The following is a 19104-nucleotide window of genomic DNA, read 5'->3' on the forward strand; positions in this document are numbered from 1 at the left end:
CTTCTAAGTAATATATATAAAACATAAATAAATTATTTAATAATTATCACACTCTTCGTTACAAACTACTACATGTTCATAAATTTTTTTTAAAAAAAAAGTAAATAAAAAAAATTCTTACTTCGTGTGATACAAATATACATCAAAATTTCCGTCTCTTTTGTAGCCATGCACGGTCAAATATCGCGGACTACCTCTCTTGAGACGTAGATTTAAATAAATAAGTCAATGAATGAATTATACATGGACGTTATCAACATTTTGGATCTAGTGTGTATAAACCGAATGCTATGGTCATACTCATATATGGGTCCTAAATAATCCACCAAAGAAATCAATGCACATGACACACCAACAACCTCACCTATATTTCATACCCCAAATTTAATACCAATAACACAGCTATAGCTAACGTTCCACTGCACTATCTTCTTCCAATCAAAAAACCTAAAAACGACGTGTCACCGTCGTAACTCCACGGCTATCTCGGAAAACCCTAACCGTGGCGGTCGCAACCACTCCGGTAGCGCTGTCTCTGACCCCACACACCGCCGCGGCGTGTCTCATCCAAAACCCCCTCATCAACATCCTCTTCACGTTCCTCTTGATCTTGGTCGCCGCGGACGAGGACGTGGACGCAAAACTCTCGTCGTCCGAAGAACTCACGTAGTTTTCGCGAGAAATAGTATCACTAATATTCGCGGCGGTGTTGTTGGAGCGCTCGATAAGCGAGTCCAATTGACGAGAAATTCTCCGGATCTCGTACTCGTCGAGGAGCGGCAAATTATCGCTGCCTTCTCGGCGTTGTGTCGGCTCTTTTACCGTGGTGTTTGACGAGAGTGATCGCATGGCTTCTAGCTTGTAGCGCGAGGGTTTTGGCGGGCCGTGGCGGCGCCGCGTGGCATCGCATTCGCGGGCCGTGTTTGCCAAATCGGAGCCCGATCCGCGTTGGTACCAAGCCCACGCCGCGGCCTTCACCGCCATCATCGGGTCGTTTATCGGCTTCCTTTTCTCCATAGCGGAGATGTGTGTGAGTGTGAGATAGAGAGAACAAAAAAAAAAAATCAAGGCATGGTTGTGGTGTGGTGTGTGTGAAAGATTAAGGATGTTGAGGTGGTCTCATGTGATAGAATGTGTGGCAAATTCTGGCTCCACGGTTTTTTATGAACATGGAATTGACTTGTGTATATATATATTAATTTAATTTAATTTAAATTAATGGGGTGTATGAATTATGGGAATCCATGACTAATGGATCCGGGGATATGATGTGACGTATTACTTAATTTATGGTGATTTGCAGCAAAGTTTATTTGTTTAGTAGCACTGGATTTGGGTGGTGTAAAGAATTGATGATCAGGAACTATATATTGAATTCTAGTTATGAAATGGGAGTCCTTGTTTTTAAGGGAAGCTTCGTTTCATGTTAGGTGGAATTTGTGGTTCTTTCTCATTCAATGTTGTCGTAACGTTTGCTAGAGTTGGATCTCACTCCAATAAACAAAGTCAAATAGTCTATTAACTAATTCATTTACCCAGTGCATTATCGTTGGATTTTTTCTTCTATAGGCAGCTAATTCAAGATTAGGGATTTTGACAAACACATTTATTTAGGAAGACTAGAGTTTCTTAAATAATTGCGAGGATAAGAAAAGAAGTGTTCTATTTATGTAGAAATTACACAATAACTGAATTATAAAGTAGAAATTACACAATAATTGCGAGTTTCTTGGCCGATAGTACCACATGCGCTTTGCACTGCTAATATATCATGTAATCCTGACCGATAGTGTCTCTACTCAAAAAAAAAAAAAAAAAAAAGTAGTGAAGGTTTGACTAAAACTAGCAAACAAGATCAAATTACATCTGAAACTACGCAGTGTATGTAAATTACAACTTATAAAAATTATATATAAGGAAATTGTGGAAACATGAAGAGGAAATTGAAATGATAATGTATAGTTATATTACATCATATATCTTACATATGACGTAACTATTTCATTTACAATGTAAAAAAATATGGAAAGCAATTAATATCAAAGGACTTAGAAATACAAAATTAAAAGAGCAAACTATAGATACAATTTAAAAAATCTACTAATAAAGATTTGTGATTTTGAAGGTGAAGATGAGCGATAAATCACGTCATAAACATGTCCAAATGTTAGAAACTAATAAATATGTCAAAGTAGCTTAGTTGATATCTCAAATCAATGATTGATCAAACTAAAAACTTAGAATAATTGAATTTTGACAGTTCATTAGCTAGTTTGAAATGACTAATTCAAGGATAATAGACGTTGGGTCCCAAGCGAAGTCCGTGCTCATTACTCCACACTTTCTCGGCCAACGCCTCCTTTTGTGCATGATGTGAAGCCTTGCGGCACCCATCTTGCATAGCCCAGTGGCATTTATGCCTTCCCTCGACCCGCGCGACTCGTGTGGTGTCTCAGCTTTGCATGCATACGTCCCCACAACGCCCACCACATCCACACAACCAATGATTGAAATCTCACGAGAGATAGGAGTATCTCGCACAAATTCTCGTTTCTCGCATAGGCACAGGAGTGAGATGTGAATATCTCGCGAGTTGTTGCAATTTCTCGCAAAAAAATCTCGCATTTCTCAACCAAACCATATAAAAATTTCAACTGAATTTTTTGGGCTCTCCAACAAGGCCCATTTACTATAAAAATAATTAAGAAATAAAAAGTAGCCCAATTATTTAAGTGATCGAAAGATACTTATTTAAATTATTTATAGTTGTTTTATTATTAAGAAGTACATTTTACTTCTCATGTGAGACTTTTTTTTGCTTCAGTTTAAATATAAGTGCCAACAATTCCTTACACATACACGTTAATCATAATGAATATTGTAAAGAGAAATTACTTTACTCTTTCTTGTCAACACATAGTATATATAAGTAGTAAAATACATACATTCTGTAAAAAGAAAAAAAAAAATATGCTTCCCGTATACAATCTGAATATACATATATCTATTGGGAAAGTTTCTTTTTATATAACTTTCATTTAATTTCCTTTTCAATTATTAAGAATATAAAAGTAAATGCAAGTTTTATTTTATGTAATTAATTTTATTTTGGATTTTTATATAATAATACACCGTGTAACTTTTATTTAATTACTTAATAAATTATCATAATTTTAATTTACAATAACTTACAAAAAAAATTAACATTTTAATATGTATAATTATCAAGGTTTTAAATATCGCGCGAGACGAGGTATGTACTAGTATGTATAAAAATTCTATGTGAAAACTAAAAACTCTATGTTTTCAAATTTATGTTAGATTTTCTATGTATGCATGAAAATTGAAAAATATTTTTTTTAAATATATTGTTGCACAAATACCCCGCGGGATACCCTTTTTTTGCGGTACTCCTCGGAATGCGGTTTATCACGCGGTACGAGATACCCCGAATGTTTGTCAAATATAACGGAATACCTTGGTACGAGATGGTATACCCTCAAAATGAGAGGCACGGTACGAGACCGAGATGCGGCACATCAATCCGTGCACACAACCTACTTATTGTTGGTATAGGACTTTGCCCTTTTGAAAAAGGAGTGGGCCTTGAATTCATAAACTTTTAGCTTAAACAAGCAAAATTTAGTCCATGCGCTCGAGCACAAAATTATGGATAGACCCAAATCAATGCATAGGCCGACTCATATATGTCCAGCTCAGTTTGGACATCTCAGTCCCGATTTTGAGCTCGGGATAGTGGTTGGAAGGAACGAGTCATGCAAAACATTAGACTTATTTAAACTTGAAGTCGTTACAAACTATTTTGCATGATCCATCAAGGAAGACACAACTTACCTATAGTTTTGCCCTCTTGAAAAGGATGTGAGTCTTGAATTCACAAACTTTTAGCTTAAACGTGTTGGCATTGGTGCCCACAAGAAGAGTAGTAGTTATAACTTATATATATTTGATGTAATAAAGTCTCACGAATACTCTTGCTTGTAACTGCTGAATAATTAATAAAAATTTGAAACTTTCATTCATTCTTCCTTTTTTGTTTGAAGCTTTATGATAAACCTTAGTCTTTAGTCCTTAAACAAACCAAACAACAAATAAAGAGTCAAATATAAATTTGCATGAACAAACTCTTCATGATTTGCTTAAAACAGCATATTCATAATCTAAGGATCAAAGGCCTATTGATCTCAGTATGATTGTTAGGAGAACCTATGATGTCTGGTTATGAGACATAGAGAGTTGGAGACTTTATAGCTCTTCCTATATATCTTCTGAAGATACTGAATTGACCAGTGCACTTCTAGAGACAGTATAACAAACCATTTAACCTCTTCTGTCTCAAAGTCACTATGACATCATGCTTACCTCAATCATGAAATGAGACATGTCATTTCATAGCTTACATACACTCATTTGAGAAAGTCAGAGTTCTAGATTCACTATGTGATATAGACAAGATCAATTGATGAAGTACTAAGTTATGAAGATGTCATGAACAACTTTGTGAAGATCTCATAGATATGGAATTCATGTACAAGATTGTTGAAATGCAATGTATATCACCTTAGGCTTTATTCCTCGGAATGTGAATAAATGAACTGGTCAGTGTCCAAATTGAGTCATGACTCTTTTGGATGAATCAATGCGAATTGTTTAGCTCATCGTCAACACATTGTTTCTAACTTATTCACAAGTGACAAAAGAGTTGAGGAAATAACAACTAGAATGGTAAAATGGTAATTTTATAAATCTCATCTAGTTGATGATATTCATGAAGGGTAAACATAGATAATATTCAATGGATCCACTAATCACAATTAAGTAAAATCTTGAGTAGAAAATATATTCATTTGAACTGAGAGATTTTCAATGTCAAGTTTTTAGTGGATTCAGTTGACATTAAACTAGAACTTGGAAAAAGTTTGTGAACATTTGTGTCCAAGCATGCTAGCTCAAGCTGTTCATTTGAATCCATGAGGTCAATACCACAAGTCATTATAGTAGGATTTATTAAACTAGTAGCTAAGACAAAACAAGTTCAACTGTTGAACTAGACGAATTTTATCAAAATTGTCTAAAGGGTAATTTTGTCCATAAAGACATAAGATGGTATAAATGTCAAAATAAGATTTTGGACATTGTCATATGATGAAAATGTAATGGATCCGCACGGCCAACATTGAGAATTGGGCCTTGAGGATTGAATTTCATTTTATGGAATTTTATGTGAAAATTCTACATGGGCTTTTCTTGTATTGCCATGAACAAATAAAGAAACATCTAGAAGCATGTTCTAGAAGATAAATTTCGTGGCCTCCATCATAAAAAAAGAGGAAAATTATTATTGATGTATGAAGATACTTGCCAAAAAAAAGGAAAAGAGGAAACAAATTTATAGCATGTTGCTATTGAGTTGGACGGCCAAGCTAGAAGAAAAAGGGAAACAAATTTCCAACCTTGTTATTATTATGATAGGAATGGAAAATAAAGATTGTGCTCATGAATATGTGATATTCAATAGAAAAGAGGAAACTACCTCTTCAAGGCAATCCATTCTCTTATAAATACCACACATCATTCACAATGTTGAAACAAGTTTTTGAGATTGATAGCTTCTCTCTCTAGACTTAGCCGACCCTCTCTCTCTCTCTCTCTCTCTCTCTCTCTCTCTCTCTCTCTCTCTCTCTCTCTCTTCTTGCTCTTTTGTTTTGGCACCTAGGTCCTCATTAGACCTAGCGTTTTGTATTAGCTCTTTGGCTCTAAGACTAGTTCTTGAGTCATTGTGTTTAATAGTGCCCACACACTAAATCATTTCTAAACTCGAAGACTCTAGTGGTAGAAACTATCATGGTTACTCGGATTCAAGAAGACACGAAGGAGACAAGCTAGGTGGAGAGACGAGCAATTAAACCTTTCCAGAGGCTTCTCAACGCTCAAGCTTCTAACGAGGTTGGTACCGAGTGAAAACTCTATATAGTTTTTAAATTTTAAATTATATGTTCATGCACTATGTCTAGGTAGTAAAATCGTTTTACATGTTTTAAAGAATTTTTTATATTCCGCCGCTTGCTAGAAACGATAAATTATTCTTAATCCTAGATCTATTCCAACAAAACAAGCATAATATAGTCCATGCACTCAAGCACAAAATTATGGATAGGCCCAAATCAATGCGGAGGCCGAGCTTGACTCATATATGACCAGCTCAGTTTAGACATCTCAGTCCCGATTTCGAGCTCGGGATAATGGTTGGAAGGAGTGAGTCTTGCAGAACAGTAGACTTATTTAAACATGAAGTCATTACAAACTACTTTGCATGATCCATCAAGGAGGACACACATCACGAGTTGGCTGGAAATGACCGATTTAAAAGTTGGCACAAAGCTCGCATGCGATTCGGAGAACAAATAGAGGTTTGGACCTCCAAAGTCTAGACCAAAACTTCCTATATCAAAATTATTAATATTACCCTTTGCAATCTAAGCCTTTGAGCTCATCTCGTAGTAATGATTAATATTACCCTTTGCAATCTAAGCCTTTGAGCTCATCTCGTAGTAATGATTAATATTATCTTTGGCAATCTAAGCCTTTGAGCTCATCTCATAGTAATAATTATCGATCATCAATAAAATTTATATTCTTGTCAATTCTTTGCATTTTATTTGTCGTCATATTTACTATATTATTGTATTTGAAGTGACATATGAATCCTAAAGAAGAGAATTCTAGGCTTATAACCATGTACACAAATTGAATACAATGCAAATTAAGTTCATGACTATAAAGGTGCAATATCGTATCAAACAGTTTGATATCGTCACTAGGAGCATGTACATGTCGATTCCTCTATCACTGAAAATAATTTATTTATTAATTCGATAAGAAAAAAATATCTAAAAAACAGTTTGATGATGAACAATGATCAAAATCAAGGTTCCGAAAACAACAACAATATTACATTCGGGCTAAACTTTGGAACATTATCCGAGCTGAAAAAGTATGTGTGTGAACCTGATGCAGGAGATGATCATGGAAAAATAATCAAGTTAAACTGTGACAGCTGGATTGGAGCAATTCTTATGAAGCCGAGCCATAATCCCATCTCATCGAAACCAATTTCCGTTTGAGAAGCTCGGTTAGAAACACTCGAGCTTGCCAAAGAGAACGACTAAGCTGGAATTTTCTAAAATTCTAGTTATTGCCAATCCCTTGGGAATGAATACGCAAATTCGTGCTCGTCCGATTCAATTCCAATGTCTCCTCTGCTGGTAGTTTTCTTTATTTATGTCTTTACAAAAATTCTTTTAAACTTTTGGTACGAGTTCATGAAGCTCGTAAAGGAAAAATTACCAGAAAACCGTTTTTTGTGTTTAATGCGAAAAGATGAATTCAAAACAATTTTAATTCAAAAACACTTTTAGTTTAGCTCTTGTAGTCGTTTTAGCTCTCGAGAAAAAAGTAATTAATCTAAATAAACGTGCGGCTAACAAAACAACCATATGATATAACGAGATAAGAAATCACTTACTTGATTTCCCGCTATTTGATTTTCCACGACAGAGGACAATCTTCGTGTTCTTCGCGTTTCTCGCGTTTTTCATATCCTTCGGGCTCCTCGCGTTCTTCGTGTTGGATCAACACCCATTCTTCCTAGCCGTTTCTCCGAATGAGATAGAACTAAGGCGTGAGCCAACTCTTTATCACTAATTATTCCAACGAGGTGTCAGAATAATTCCTTCTTTCTCTGGGAAGATGTATGGACGAATTTTCTCAATCCCCGAGAGAGAAAAATTCGATCACACCAAGGGAGAGTGGCTACCGAAAATTTCAAGTGTGGAACAAGGCTATTGGACGAATTTTGCACTACCCCAAGCCTTCTATTTATAGTTTGCTAGCTTACCAAAATAGAATACGCACGGGACCCGATTTGATCTGATCTTATTCTAATTAAAATGAGGTATTTACTCTATGATTATAATAAATTAAATATCTTCAAGATATTTTAATAAATAAAATATTCATATCATATCTAACATTTATTTATTTCTTATATTATAATATAGTATTCAAGTAACTAAACAATATAAAATATCTATATGATATTCTCATTAAATAGTATAATTAATATATTATATGTTTCTCACAATAAGATATACTATTCTATAATTAGAATAATCGAGAATATCTCAATGATACTGTCATAAATATTTACTATATTGAATATTTACTAAATCAGATCATATTTAATATATGATATTTATTTTCTATTTGAGAAAAATCTCAATCAAATTGGGCTTTGATCAAACAAATCCAAGGCATACGTACATTATGTTACACGCATACCACAAGCCTCACTGAGCCTTGTGGGCTGATTTAAATTGATCTTTTCAGGCCCATTTAAATATTAGTAATATTCCAAAGTTATTTAACAATTAATAACTTATTCGTAAAGTAATTTATTATGAATGCAAAAGATATTGCAACCAAGTTGCAGTAGGGAGTATGTAGTCAAATTCACATATTTACTACAGAGAATTTTAACTCATTTTATCATAGCCGACTCTGGAACTATGGACCTAATAACTCAAAACTAGATGAACACGAGCGAGAGCGTAAACACCGTTACCTCTCTTATTTCGTTCCATCAAATCTCGATGATATTCAATTAAAATCTCATTATTGAACCTCTTGAAATTATAAGAATTATATTTACTTGATCCTTAAAGATAAGTGTCCATTGATCTACAGTACGTAATTATCTACCCTCTAGGTTCAGCTCGTGACACGAAGGGTCAAATATACTCTTATCCCCTCGAGTCACTTATGAGCCATGAGTTCCACTGATTCCTTAGCGAAAGATTCCTTTGCTGCTCATAGCACAAAGGTGTCGACAATCGATCGATTATGGATTCAGCTATCAGGGTGAGCGAACGTTGACTCTCTTTATTAAGAGCTTGATTCTTGTTTTGATGTTTCCCTTCCATCACTAATTATACCCCGGTCTCCCAAATCATAAGTATATAAACCTCATTGTAGATGTGAACGAACGAATCAAATAACCGAGTATATAACCCTGATTTCCAAGAGCATATCGGGATTTATGTTGATGCATAGTGTGACCATCATTTGTGATTGCGATACGTCTCATCGTAACGGTCGCTTAAACGATATATTTAACCGCAACTTGTCCATGTCATGTATGGTACCCCATACAAAATGCTCCCATTTGTCAATATCAGTTTACAGCGAGTTGCATATGTGATTTCCTAGCCCAGACATAGATTAATCACTGACTAGTTTAAGCGCGCCACTCGAGACTTATATTTTTTCTCACATCATATGTAGAGATATAATCTCAGTTAATGCAGAAGGCTATGAAGAAATCGAATGTTGTTGCTTATAAAGATTTGCAACTAATATTTTCTATCATTGATTATCACTTTATATTTTCATTTAATAATAATATTTAGGTAATTACAATAATACTCTTAAAAATAATTACTGGAATGCCAATATGTGTGGAACATTCTCAACATCTTCTTCATCGCATAGCCTTTAAGACGTTAGGCAACTCGGGACTTCAGCTGTTGTAGCCTCCACCAGGTAGCTTGAGACCTCAATTTCCACGACCAATTTCATCGAATAAATTTCATTTAGTAAAGTTTTTATTAAAACACAATTTGTCATTTCTATTGGTAACTAATAAGTTTCCTTCACCGAAAAGGATGGAGGACCAACATAAAATGTGTTGAAACCAAGGCGAGACTATGAAGAGGCTCTCTATTATTGTATTTATGAGACCTCTATCTGCGATACCTTTCCGGCACCAAATTCATGAACCTCAGGACTTATAGTTACTAGCCTAAGTTTTCTGTTGGCCAATTTTTCATTAGATTTCTAAATCTTATACTAATATTTTCGTTATTATTGATATTTTTGTTGAATCAAATCATTAGTCAATCACAAACTACTGATATTTTATCATTGATTATTTGATTTATAGATTAAAAAAATATTAAAAAAAAAGAGTTCGAGAAAAAGAAAAAATCGAATCTTCTTTGTCAGCATTATTTCCAAGTAGGTTGTCTTGGATATTGGCGGATCAAGTTCGATCAGAGCGTTGCACCAAGACGTAATAAAGAAGTCACGTGATAGTGGAGCCATTTGATTGAACTTGTACGTACACTCTAAATTTTATGTACGATTTTCGAGTCAACTTACCCAATATCCTTGAGTCTGAAATTCGTATTCGCTCACGAGTCACGACAACCACCCACTATAATACAAGTCACATGTATGTAGAATTATATTGTCAAATATTAATTTCTTTACTTTTTGTTTAACTTTTTTGAAGTGTTTTTGTCCAAGCAAACTGAGTTCGTTGGATAATTATCTTTCAAATACCGAGACACGCACTTCAAAGTTGCAGACACCTACGAATCGTCAGTCTTAAAATTAACTAGAAAAATGCTCGATTAGAGTGTAAATAAATAAATAAACTGACGTACTCTTGTAGTTAGTTGTGTATAGTGTACGATTTAGATTTATTAGCCGAGACAAGAAGTAACGCAATATTTTTCTTGTTTTCATTTAAAGCAGTCTGACTCTCTGAACCACTAAAATTTTGGAATCAGGAACCGTGGAATATCTAGCAAGAAAGGAATAGGAATATGATTCTTATTGTCAAAGTCTCGCTGGAATTATTTACTTTTAAATAAAAATAAATATGTATGACATTCATAGGATTGGTGGTAGAAAATTAAATATTTACGTTATAATAAAGCTAGTCTTGTGAGTTTTGGGTAACCAATGGTATAGCAATTAGCAAGTTGGACTGTTTGTTATGATTTCACAAAAAGGGGCACAAATACAGGACCAATTCATCAAGTCGTAGGATGACATTTCTAGATGGTGACAAAAAAGAGAATCGTTTTATTGTCTATTTAAAAGTCGTCATAATGACTTAGCTTACCAGTCACATACCGAAACAAAGATTATATATTAAAAAGTCATTTCCTTCTAGACTCGGCAATTTTTCCATGCCTACTTATACTAATCATATTCATATTGCTTTTAGTCTATGAAATTATATGGAATTAAAAGCGTTTATTCCGGAAATATGTGCACCACTGTACTTTAAGTCAACAAAAAAAGAAAAGAGAAAGGGACACTTTCATAAAAATTACATAAATAACTAAAACTCAATTGATGATAATAATATCCTTTTGCCCAAAAGGCAGAGGCAGCCAATTCATGATGCCATTATTTTCAGCACAATTAATAATCCCCTTGCCACAGAAGAAACACACGGAACAAAACAAAACAACGCAGAAAAATAACAAAACCTAGCCTATTTGTGTTGCTAACACAATATGGATTGTTTGCACTGTGTGATGCAAATCAAATCCTCTTGTAGCATTTTTTTTATCTTCTTCTTCTTTTATCTATCGCAACCCAAAAAAAAAGGCAAGAGAGCAATCATGAAAATGAAATTCATGGCTTGTAAAGGAGGGTGGTCTCGGCGATCATGGAAGTGACAACATACGGGTCCATGTTCGAGGCCGGCCTCCTGTCCTCGAAATACCCCTTCCCGTCCTTCTCCGTGTCACGGCCAACCCGAATTGACGCCCCACGGTTCGCAACACCCTGAAGGAAAAAAAAAAAACAAAAAACATAATATTATGAGCAGAGACGAAGCCATGAATCTATACTGGCTGATTTGTTCAAGGGCTGATTTGTAAACTTTAACGATAAAAAAAATAATAATTATTAAAGGTCTATACTGGCTTCGTGCATGATTACGAGTACACAAAAGAAAAATTGGAACTTTATGGTTCGAGATCTATTTTTTATAAAAAAAAAAAAAAATAATAGGTAACTAATCAATTTAGACGTTTGAGATTGCTACATGGTCAATATTTGATAAATAGTCACAAACATGACGAGACATTCCTGATTTTTCCTTTTCATTGAAATAAAAACGTGTACATACGTGGATGTGGCTATTTAACAAATATTTATATAATGGACCCATTTTTTATTATTATAATATTTTTACCCAAAGGAAGGTGTTGATGTCAGCGGTTTCGTGTTTGCCGGTGAGGCGGCGCTCGTTGCCCTCGCCATAGGCGGCGATGTGCTCCTTGTGCCTCAGCCCCAGCTTCTCAATGGCTTTCTTGATAATCTCGTACCCGCCCTCTTCCCTCATTGACTTGGTACTGAAAACCCAACATCTTAGTTAGTTTACGCAACTCCGCGACTAAATAAATCAAATTAATTTATATAAGAAAAAAAATACCTGTAGTTTGTGTGAGCACCGGCACCGTTCCAATCTCCCTAGAATGTATGATGATTATTAGACAATGAAAGCGAACAAGAAAAAAGATTTTAACATTTCTTTTTTTTTTAATACCTCGATGGGCTTGGGGTCGAAGGAAAGGACAACTCCAGCAAGCTCTGTTATCCTCTGTTAATAAAATGAAATCAACAAATAAACAAGTTGGCCAATACATATAGAAGCAGATTTCAAGTTTTTTTTTTTTTTTTTGGCGAATTATTACCTCGAGGATGTAACGAGCAATCCACACTTGGTCTGCGGCGGAGATGCCGACGGAAGGACCAACTTGAAACTCCCACTAGATTTTTACAACAAAAACAAAAACAAAAGTTAATGTTAGTTTGTTCTTTAGTGTATATGTGGAGAAAATGAAAAGAAAAGAGATGATAAAAAAATTGTATCACCTGTCCGGGCATGACTTCTCCATTAATTCCACTGATGTTGATACCGGCGTACAAACAAGCCTTGTAGTGAGCGTCGACGATGTCACGCCCGAACGCCTTGTCAGCACCCGCGCCACAGTAATACGGTCCCTGTCCAAAAAAAAAAAAAAAAAAAAAAAATCCTTGTTAATAAAATCTCTACCCACCAAAAACAAGAGAAACATCACAATCAACACCACAAACGCTTATTATTATTATTATTGCTTGGAAAGGAAGAGTAGTGTGTGAGCTGTTCACCTGGGGACCAGGGAAACCACCGATGGGCCATCCGATGGGCCACTTGATGTTCTTCTGCAGCAATGTGTATTCTTGCTCAATACCATACCTGTTTCATCAGAAGAAGAAGAAGAAGAAAAATCCATTAATATAAGGAATTGATTAGGACTAAACCACAGAGAAAAAATGAAAAAAAAAGGAATTACCAGGTTTCTTCGGCAGCGACATCAGGGTGACTGAAGATCTTAGCAGCGGCGTGTCTCTTGTTCGTTGGAATGGGTTCTCCGGCCGGGGTGTACGCGTCGCACATGACCTGAAATAAATTGAAATAATACATAGTTGATAATTGTTTCGCCGAATAAAACATGTCACCAAAAATGTGGAAAGAAAGACGTAGTTTTTTTTTTTACCAGGATGTGGTTTCCCCGCCTGAACGGATCCTTGTAAATGGCTTGAGGGCTGAAACAAAACAAGAAAATGCGAACTGTTGGAATCGGGGAAAATTAAGCAGAGTGATTTTTAATGTAACCAGAAACTAAGATTGAAGTAAAAAAAAAATATATCTTACTATAGGATAACTTCACTGTCTGTTCCCGGGGCTTGTCCCGTGCTCGATCCGTCAAAGTTCCACTTCGGAAGCTTTGAAGGGTCGCTAACAGGCCCAGAAAGAGTCTGTTTATGCAAATAAATGATAAATTATAATTCACTGTGACAGAGAACAGGGAAAAAAAAAAAGAATTACAAAGTGAAGTCTACAAGAAATTTCTTACTCTTGCTTTGCTTCTCAGGTCTATGCCAGATCCGCCGATCCTGTTTCATATATAAAAAAAGGGAAAAAAAATACATGTAAATTTTATGTCAATTCATCAGTAATTTCAGGGTATAACATCATAGAAATCGTAAGACCATTTTTTTTTTCATAGAGCAACCCAGGAAGTTGATATCATTAAAAGAATGCATTCGTTAGCCAGTGAAGAACTTATAAATAAAAAAATTGAAACTAAAATCTATGAAGAAAAAAAAAATGCTTTAGAAATTTTTTTAGCTATATCTCTGAGCCTGAAGACCGAGGACAAAGCTGAACCCAACTAATAATATTTAAACGCCTTTATTGCATTCCTGATAATTGGAAACGAACAGGCCAATCGCTAAGTACCGGGGACAAAAAACAAGGCATACATACGCGTCATAAAAATTTGTATGGATCTTTATTATTGTTTTGTAACTCATAAAGAGGAAAAAAGAAGAAGCGAAAAGCGAGATATAAACAGACACGAATGCTTTATCCTGTTTCTGATAGTGCTATCAATCATACAGCAAAACGACATCTCAAATCAACAAAACGCGAACGGTGATAGTATAAATGTGTGAGGTGAAAAATAACGAACGATTACGAACCATATGTATTCGGCGATGATCTTCTCAGTGCAGTCAGAGAGATCGAGGTTGACGAGATCTGCAAGCGGAGAAGCCATGATTCGCACAGGAGATATCTACGAGAATCAGAGAGAGAGAGAGAGAACAGAGAATAAAGATTTGCTCTGATTTTGTGTTGAGATACGAGAGAAACAGAGGAGTTTGTTGTGCTTTTATAGTGCGGCTCTGATAATTTTCGAAAATATTATACGATGTAATTTTAGTTTTTATTCTAGTTTATGACATTTTAGTTTAATGATTTAATCAGGTTGATTTATATTTTTTTTAAAATTATTTTGTGGAAGTGTTTACCAATTATAATTTTTTTTTTCTAGAAGAAAGAGAAATTGTAGGTGAGCCTTGGGATTTTTTAGGTGACTTTTCTGTGGTATTAAGAGCCTTAATTAGACTTCCCTTATAATTAATTAGATACATTTGTCAATTGGTTGTTATTTGTGCTTTCACGTTCACATAATATTGTTAATATTATGATAAGATTCTGCATTTGAATCCATACTGTCCCATATTAACAATTTATTATTCTCGAAATAATGGTGTTTTATACTTGAATCTTTAGGAATTATGTAAACCATAACCACTCACAAGATGGGATTCCCGGAAAATTTATTTTATTATAGCGTGCGGGAGAATCTAACCTGTGGGTCCCACTTTTTTCTATTTCTCCTTCCATGCTGTTCCTTTCTTCCTTCTCTTTTTCCTACTTTATATAGTTCTTTATCCCTTATTTTTCTTTTTTTTTTTTTTTTTTTTGACTTTTTTTCATTTGATCTCATCTTTTCTTTTTACTGCTAACGGAACCATTGTTTTCCTTGTTATATACACACAGGAGCTTGATTAGACTAACCAATCAGAAACATAATCGACGTTTAGTTTATTTTACGAAATAGGTAATATACCACATTAACGAACTTGATCAGACAAAAATACTCGTCATTAAAATGAAAGTTACCAAATATAAATTAATTTAAAAAATAAAATAAATAAATAAATAAACATTACAATAAATAACTCTTCAATTGATAGATTAAAAAATTTCCTAAAAATATGAAAAATATTATGAAATCTTCACTGCCGAGTTAACTTGTCATCCGTCTTGCAGAGACTCTTTTGCTTTCGCCACCTCCGGCTCCGCCCAAAACAGGAACACTGAACAAACGAATTAATACTAAATGAATTAACGCAAATTAACATGAACTACTACGAACTAACATGGATAAACACTGAAAAAATTAACACGAATTAACATGAATTAACACCGACGAAGATCGAATATATCGTGGTCAGATGTCTCGCCGTTGGAGACGGAAACGTTGTGGCCAGGATAGCCCGCCAGGGATCTCAACCCTGTTGCATCCGGATTAACAAGACGACCATGGCTGATCTGGACAAGTCGCGAATGAAGGCAGTGACGCAAGCCGGCCTTCGTCCTCACTCGGTGCTCGCCAAACTGGTTCAGACTATTCACGCAGAGAAGAAGTTACTGAGTCTAGATAGGACCGGACGACGTTGAGTGGGACCACCCTCGCCAAATCCGAAGGGAAAGGGACCACCGAGCCTTCGTCCTCTCCCGATGCTCGCCGGACCACCATATCTTCGCCCTGAAACCTGCTAACACTCCTGCCTACGCATGCGCTAACTCCCCCCACAAATAAACCAAAATTAATACGAATAAACATAAATAAACTTGATTTACAAAAAAATAAACACAAATATACCAATCCGATTGTGAAATTTCAGGATGGCCATGGCCATTCAAACCACTGACTTTCTGCTCGAAACCCATCCGCTCGCGGTGCTTGAGCTCTACCCATTCCCATAATGCATTTATTCCGAAGCAGAGGATGACGATCTTCAATCACCCTTTATCGCACTCTCTCTTCAGTGCCATCTTCGAATGGCCGGCCCTGGAGATCTTTGTCTCTCCCTGTTCGAGTGCCCAGAGCTTGTCGGTGAGACCCTAGGGCGCCCTCTCCGGTCTGTTCGCGCGTGTCACTCTCCGCCGGTGCTAGAATTCGCTGGCAAAACCCTAGATCAGCGTTGGAGCCCGGGGAACCATCTGGAGAGAGAGAGTATCCGGAGTTATTTAATTACAAAATATGTAGATATTAATCCCAGAAATCATGCAATATATGTGGATAATCATCTGTTGACTTATTCATATGATTTTTTCTTCAAATAAAACGATGTTGCATTTGGGGTATTCTCAATATAAAAATATTGTTTGAAATGTCATGTCAATGAAATTAACTATTTGTCAAAAATAAATGTAAACATTAGTTAATATGCAATTTCAACTTTTGAATTCGACTAATCCAGTCTAATTATTCTATATATATCGCCATTGGCTCCACTTTTCGACGGTAAAGGCGTAAAGCTCTCATTTTATTTATCTGTATAAAAAAAAATGGGAAAGCTCTCAACTTTTTTTTGGTAGTAGTGACGAGCAAGACACGGCAAAAAGAAAATATAATACTACATTACACATATTGTGTAATCTGACGAGTCACGTGTTAACATTTTAGTAGAAATTACAAAAAAAAAACATAAAGTTAAATCATATTGGTTTACACTTTACACGTAGGAATTATATAGATGTTCTACTTGATCCGTCTTAGTTCTGTCCCTTGATTTGATTTTGAGCTTTGTGACTCAGAAGGGTGATTATTTGCATCTATTTACATAAAACAGAATTCCAAACTAGACTATTATCAATCTTTAAGAGTAAAATAATAACTCTAAAAAGACAATAAAAAAGTATTCATGTGTATGGCATAACTAACTAAATAACTGGCTACCCTCGATCAAATTTATAGCTCAAATACTTTAATATTAAAAATATAGTCCAATTCATGTCTATAGTAAAACACATGCATGTCAACTTAATTCAGACAACTTTCTTGATTTTTAGATAGTTGCCTAGGACTTAATTCATCAACTCATGTAGGCTTCTATCAAAAAATTCATTCACCAAAAACCGAGCCCAACAACGAACAAAACTAAACTTCTTCAAATCTATTATCAGATTGTGGAGACGGGTTCGCGGTCAAACAGCTCATCAGTTAGCTCAAAAAGATCAACAACTCTTTCTTGCGTCATTTTGTGTCTAGCATTTTTTCGCTTTTAGTATTGATTTTGGATTGGATTTTGATGTGTTCGATAAGAGAATTTGAATTGTCTTGTTATAAAACACGAGCATAGTGAATGTGCCTCGAGTTTGGTATTGTTCTTTTATGGTTTTCTATTTGATATGTGACAAAGATATTGTTTAAACTTTGATTCATTTCGGGGCATATAATTCTTGTAAGGGTTTTTAATATAAATTTTTTGCTTGATACGATGTTATGGGTTCAATCACGCAGTGCTCTCTAATGTAAATAGAAAAATGATCATTAACTGTTAATTTTACGTCTTTATTACTATTTATATTAGTGTAAATGTGCCCGAACATTGACAAAACCATTGTATTTGTAAGTTTACCGAAATCCAAAACTCTGTAAATAGTCTCGGTGTAACTCGTTAATCAAGAATATATGAAAATTCTCTGATGCCATAATATCGTAAATATTTCAAAATTTATCTCACCCCACAACTAGGCAAAACAGTAAAAGAAAAATACGATTTCATACTAATTTATATTCATCAATTAGCACAGTGAAACAAAACAAAATAAAATAGAAAGCAATGATAAAGTTTCAGAAATCAAGGTTAACATTTTCAGCCAGTTAATTAAAGTGACAATTCTAATTAAATATCGATATGATAATCACCACAAGTGATTATCAGACTTTACCACCATAAATAAACTAAAGATTACTTTTTTCTTCCCACATTTTTTGAGCATTAGATAGTGTAATACTATAACACGTGATTCAATAAGAATATAAAAATCAGATAAAAACAAATGGAGAAATGCAATGTCTATAATATTAATATCTATACACATATGAATGCGTTCATAAAAAGCGAAACTGTATTAGGTAAAAACTTTTACGATGAGGAAGAAAAAGAAGGGACTGGTTGGTTGGTAAGCCAAGCATGTGGATTGTGGAACGTGGGTAGTTGTACGGCTGAAGGACATATAAAGAAAGGAAAAGAGAGTGGAAAAACAAACGAAAGGATGAAAGAAAACGAAAAGGTAAAAGAAAAGAATTAAAGTGCATTGTTTTGACCGGTGCATTTGGCACACACCACCCACTATAACTCAGTGGATGGGCCCAGAAATACTTCTAAGAGCTCTCGAGGGCCCACCGCCTCGTGAAACTCCAAAGGATTTTTATTGTTGTTTTATTTGAAAGTTCTTGGAAAAATTTCATAAAATTTAATAATTTATGAGTGACAATTTATCAAAGGATTCAATATTTTCATTTTATCCAAAAATAAAAAAGATTGTTAGTCTAATTCTATATCAAAATACCCGTTATATTAATATAATTTTCTAATAAATGTTATTTATTCTCTCGTTCAACATCTATTACGGTGGCAAAATAACGATATACAGTCATTAAAATTAAGAGTGTAACGTTTTTCGACGAGTCTTTTGTCAATAAAATCCGAACTAATTGCTTGATAACTATATAGCAAGCGTAAAAGCACGTACGATTACGTCTAACGCTAAATTAAATGGAATGTAACGACGTAGGAAAGAGGAATAAG

The 19104-nt window shown here is 34.9% G+C and overlaps 2 protein-coding genes across 2 annotated transcripts; both read right to left on the reverse strand.

The window, feature by feature from the left end:
* Positions 1-50: 50 nt before the first annotated feature.
* Positions 51-1331, reverse strand: LOC149406760 (uncharacterized). Its single transcript, XM_089626529.1, has one exon. It carries the CDS (start codon positions 1015-1017, stop codon positions 448-450), a length of 570 nt encoding a protein of 189 aa, XP_089482655.1. The 5' UTR covers positions 1018-1331; the 3' UTR covers positions 51-447.
* Positions 1332-11173: 9842 nt separating this feature from the next.
* On the reverse strand, positions 11174-14599 carry LOC149406761 (glutamine synthetase cytosolic isozyme 2). Its single transcript, XM_089608567.1, has 12 exons — positions 14413-14599; positions 13785-13824; positions 13583-13686; positions 13425-13473; positions 13221-13327; positions 13036-13123; positions 12760-12888; positions 12579-12653; positions 12431-12484; positions 12317-12354; positions 12077-12236; positions 11174-11664 (listed from the first exon to the last, which is right to left on the reverse strand). Exons 1-12 carry the CDS (start codon positions 14487-14489, stop codon positions 11512-11514), a joined length of 1074 nt encoding a protein of 357 aa, XP_089464693.1. The 5' UTR covers positions 14490-14599; the 3' UTR covers positions 11174-11511.
* Positions 14600-19104: the final 4505 nt, after the last annotated feature.

The sequence above is a fragment of the Urtica dioica genome, chromosome 1 (genome assembly GCF_054948205.1).
Source record: "Urtica dioica subsp. dioica isolate 48M chromosome 1, U.dioica_male_clone48M_v1_H2, whole genome shotgun sequence".
Taxonomy (NCBI): Eukaryota; Viridiplantae; Streptophyta; class Magnoliopsida; order Rosales; family Urticaceae; genus Urtica; species Urtica dioica.